The 1,846-nt window shown below is 35.5% G+C and overlaps 1 protein-coding gene across 1 annotated transcript; it reads left to right on the forward strand.

The window, feature by feature from the left end:
* The first annotated feature begins 227 nt into the window (after nt 1-227).
* LOC115990413 lies at nt 228-620 on the forward strand. Its single transcript, XM_031114248.1, has one exon. The coding sequence runs from the start codon at nt 228-230 to the stop codon at nt 618-620; it is 393 nt and encodes a 130-aa protein (XP_030970108.1).
* Nucleotides 621-1,846: the final 1,226 nt, after the last annotated feature.

A 1,846-nucleotide genomic window follows, 5' to 3' on the forward strand; every position in this document is an offset into this window, starting at 1 on the left:
TTCCATCATTAGATGCTCCTCTTGAGGAAAATCAACGATATGATCGTTGGCAAAAATGTAATGAAATGGCTAAGTGTTATATCCTAGCATCTATTTCAATTGTTATATAGCATCAAATGCAGGATGTAGAACTAGCTTCGGACATAATGCTAAGTTTGAAGGAGATGTTTGGTGAGTAAGGCCGTTCTGTAAGGCAAGAAACTATGAGGTAGATTTATAATAGCAAAATGGCTGAAGGTACTTCAGTGAGGGAGCATTGTCTTAGGATGATCTCTAATCTAAATACATTGGAAGTTTTAGGTGCCGATATTGATGGAGAATCCCAAGTGGATATGATACTCCAGTCACTACCAGAATCATTCAAGGAAATCAGTTTTAACTATAATATGAACAAAAAGGTTTATACATTGTCTGAATTTATGAATGAGTTGGTAGCAGTGGAAGGCATCCTTGGTACTTCTAGTGCTGATGCCAATATGGCTGAAGCTTCTACTTCTCAATCTAAGTTGAAAGGCAAGGGTAGAAAGAAGAAGAAGAAGAAGAAGGACTTTGCCAAGCAAGATGGAAAACAAGTTGCATTAGGAGTTACCAACAAAGGAAAGTGTTTTCCATTGTGGTAAGAAATGACATTGGAAGATGAATTGTCCAATATTTAAGGCTGCCAAGAATAAAGGTATGAAAAGTACATTCCTTCTTGAAACATGTTTAGTACAGAATCCCATGGATTCCTGGTGTGTGGATTTAGGTTGTACTAATCAAATCTGCAAATCTTTGTAGGGGTTTCAAGAGACCATAAAGCTGAATGACGGGGAAATGTTTCTTACCTTGGCCGATGGGAGCAAGATTCCAGTTGTAGCTATTAGAGTGTTTAATTTATATTTTGAATCTAGAGTTTTAATATTAGAAGACTGTTTGTATGTACCTAATGTTAGTAAGAATTTAATTTCTGCAACTTATTTAGGTAAACATGGATATTATGTTATCCTAAAAGACAATGTTGTAATAAAGAATGATAAAATGTTTATCTGTTCTAGCAATATTGTAAATGGTCTTTATATTTTAACCCCTGATAAGCATGAATTATACAATTTCGAATTAGATAATAACTCTCATGTAAAATCATTAAAGAGAAAGTTTCCTTTCTACAAGTGATGCATATCTTTGACACTTGCGTTTGGGTCATATTAATTCAAACAGAATTCAAAGACTTATCAAAGATGGACTCTTGGGGCCCATGGACTTTGATGGTTTTCCAGTTTGTGAATCTTGTTTAGAGGGTAAAATGACCAACTGACCTTTTAATGCAAAAGGTAGAAGAGCCCAAGAGTTGCTAAAACTAGTACATTCAGATGTATGTGGTCCTATGTCAATCCAAGCAAGAGGTGGCTATGAGTATTTCATTACCTTCACTGATGATTACTCTAGATTTGGTTAAGTGTACCTAATGAAACGAAAATCCAAAGCTTTTGAAAAGTTCAAAGAGTTTAGGGCTGAAGTTGAAAATCGATTAGGTAAACGCATAAAGGCCATTCGATCTAATCGAGGTGGCGAATACCTTCTTGTGGATTTCAAGGATTACTTGACTAGACATAGGATTATATCCCAGTTGACTGCACCTAGAACTCCACAACAAAATGGTGTAGCAGAAAGAAGGAATAAGACTCTTTTAGATATGGTTAGATCCATGTTGAGTTATTCAACTCTACCAATTTCTTTTTGGGGATATGCCTTAAGTACTGCAATGTATCTTTTGAATTTAGTAACTTCAAAGTCTGTTCCTAAAACACCTGTAGAGTTATGGATTGGGTGTAAGCCTAGTATAAGACATCTCCATATTTGGGGTTGT

Source organism: Quercus lobata, chromosome 5 (genome assembly GCF_001633185.2).
Source record: "Quercus lobata isolate SW786 chromosome 5, ValleyOak3.0 Primary Assembly, whole genome shotgun sequence".
NCBI lineage: Eukaryota > Viridiplantae > Streptophyta > Magnoliopsida > Fagales > Fagaceae > Quercus > Quercus lobata.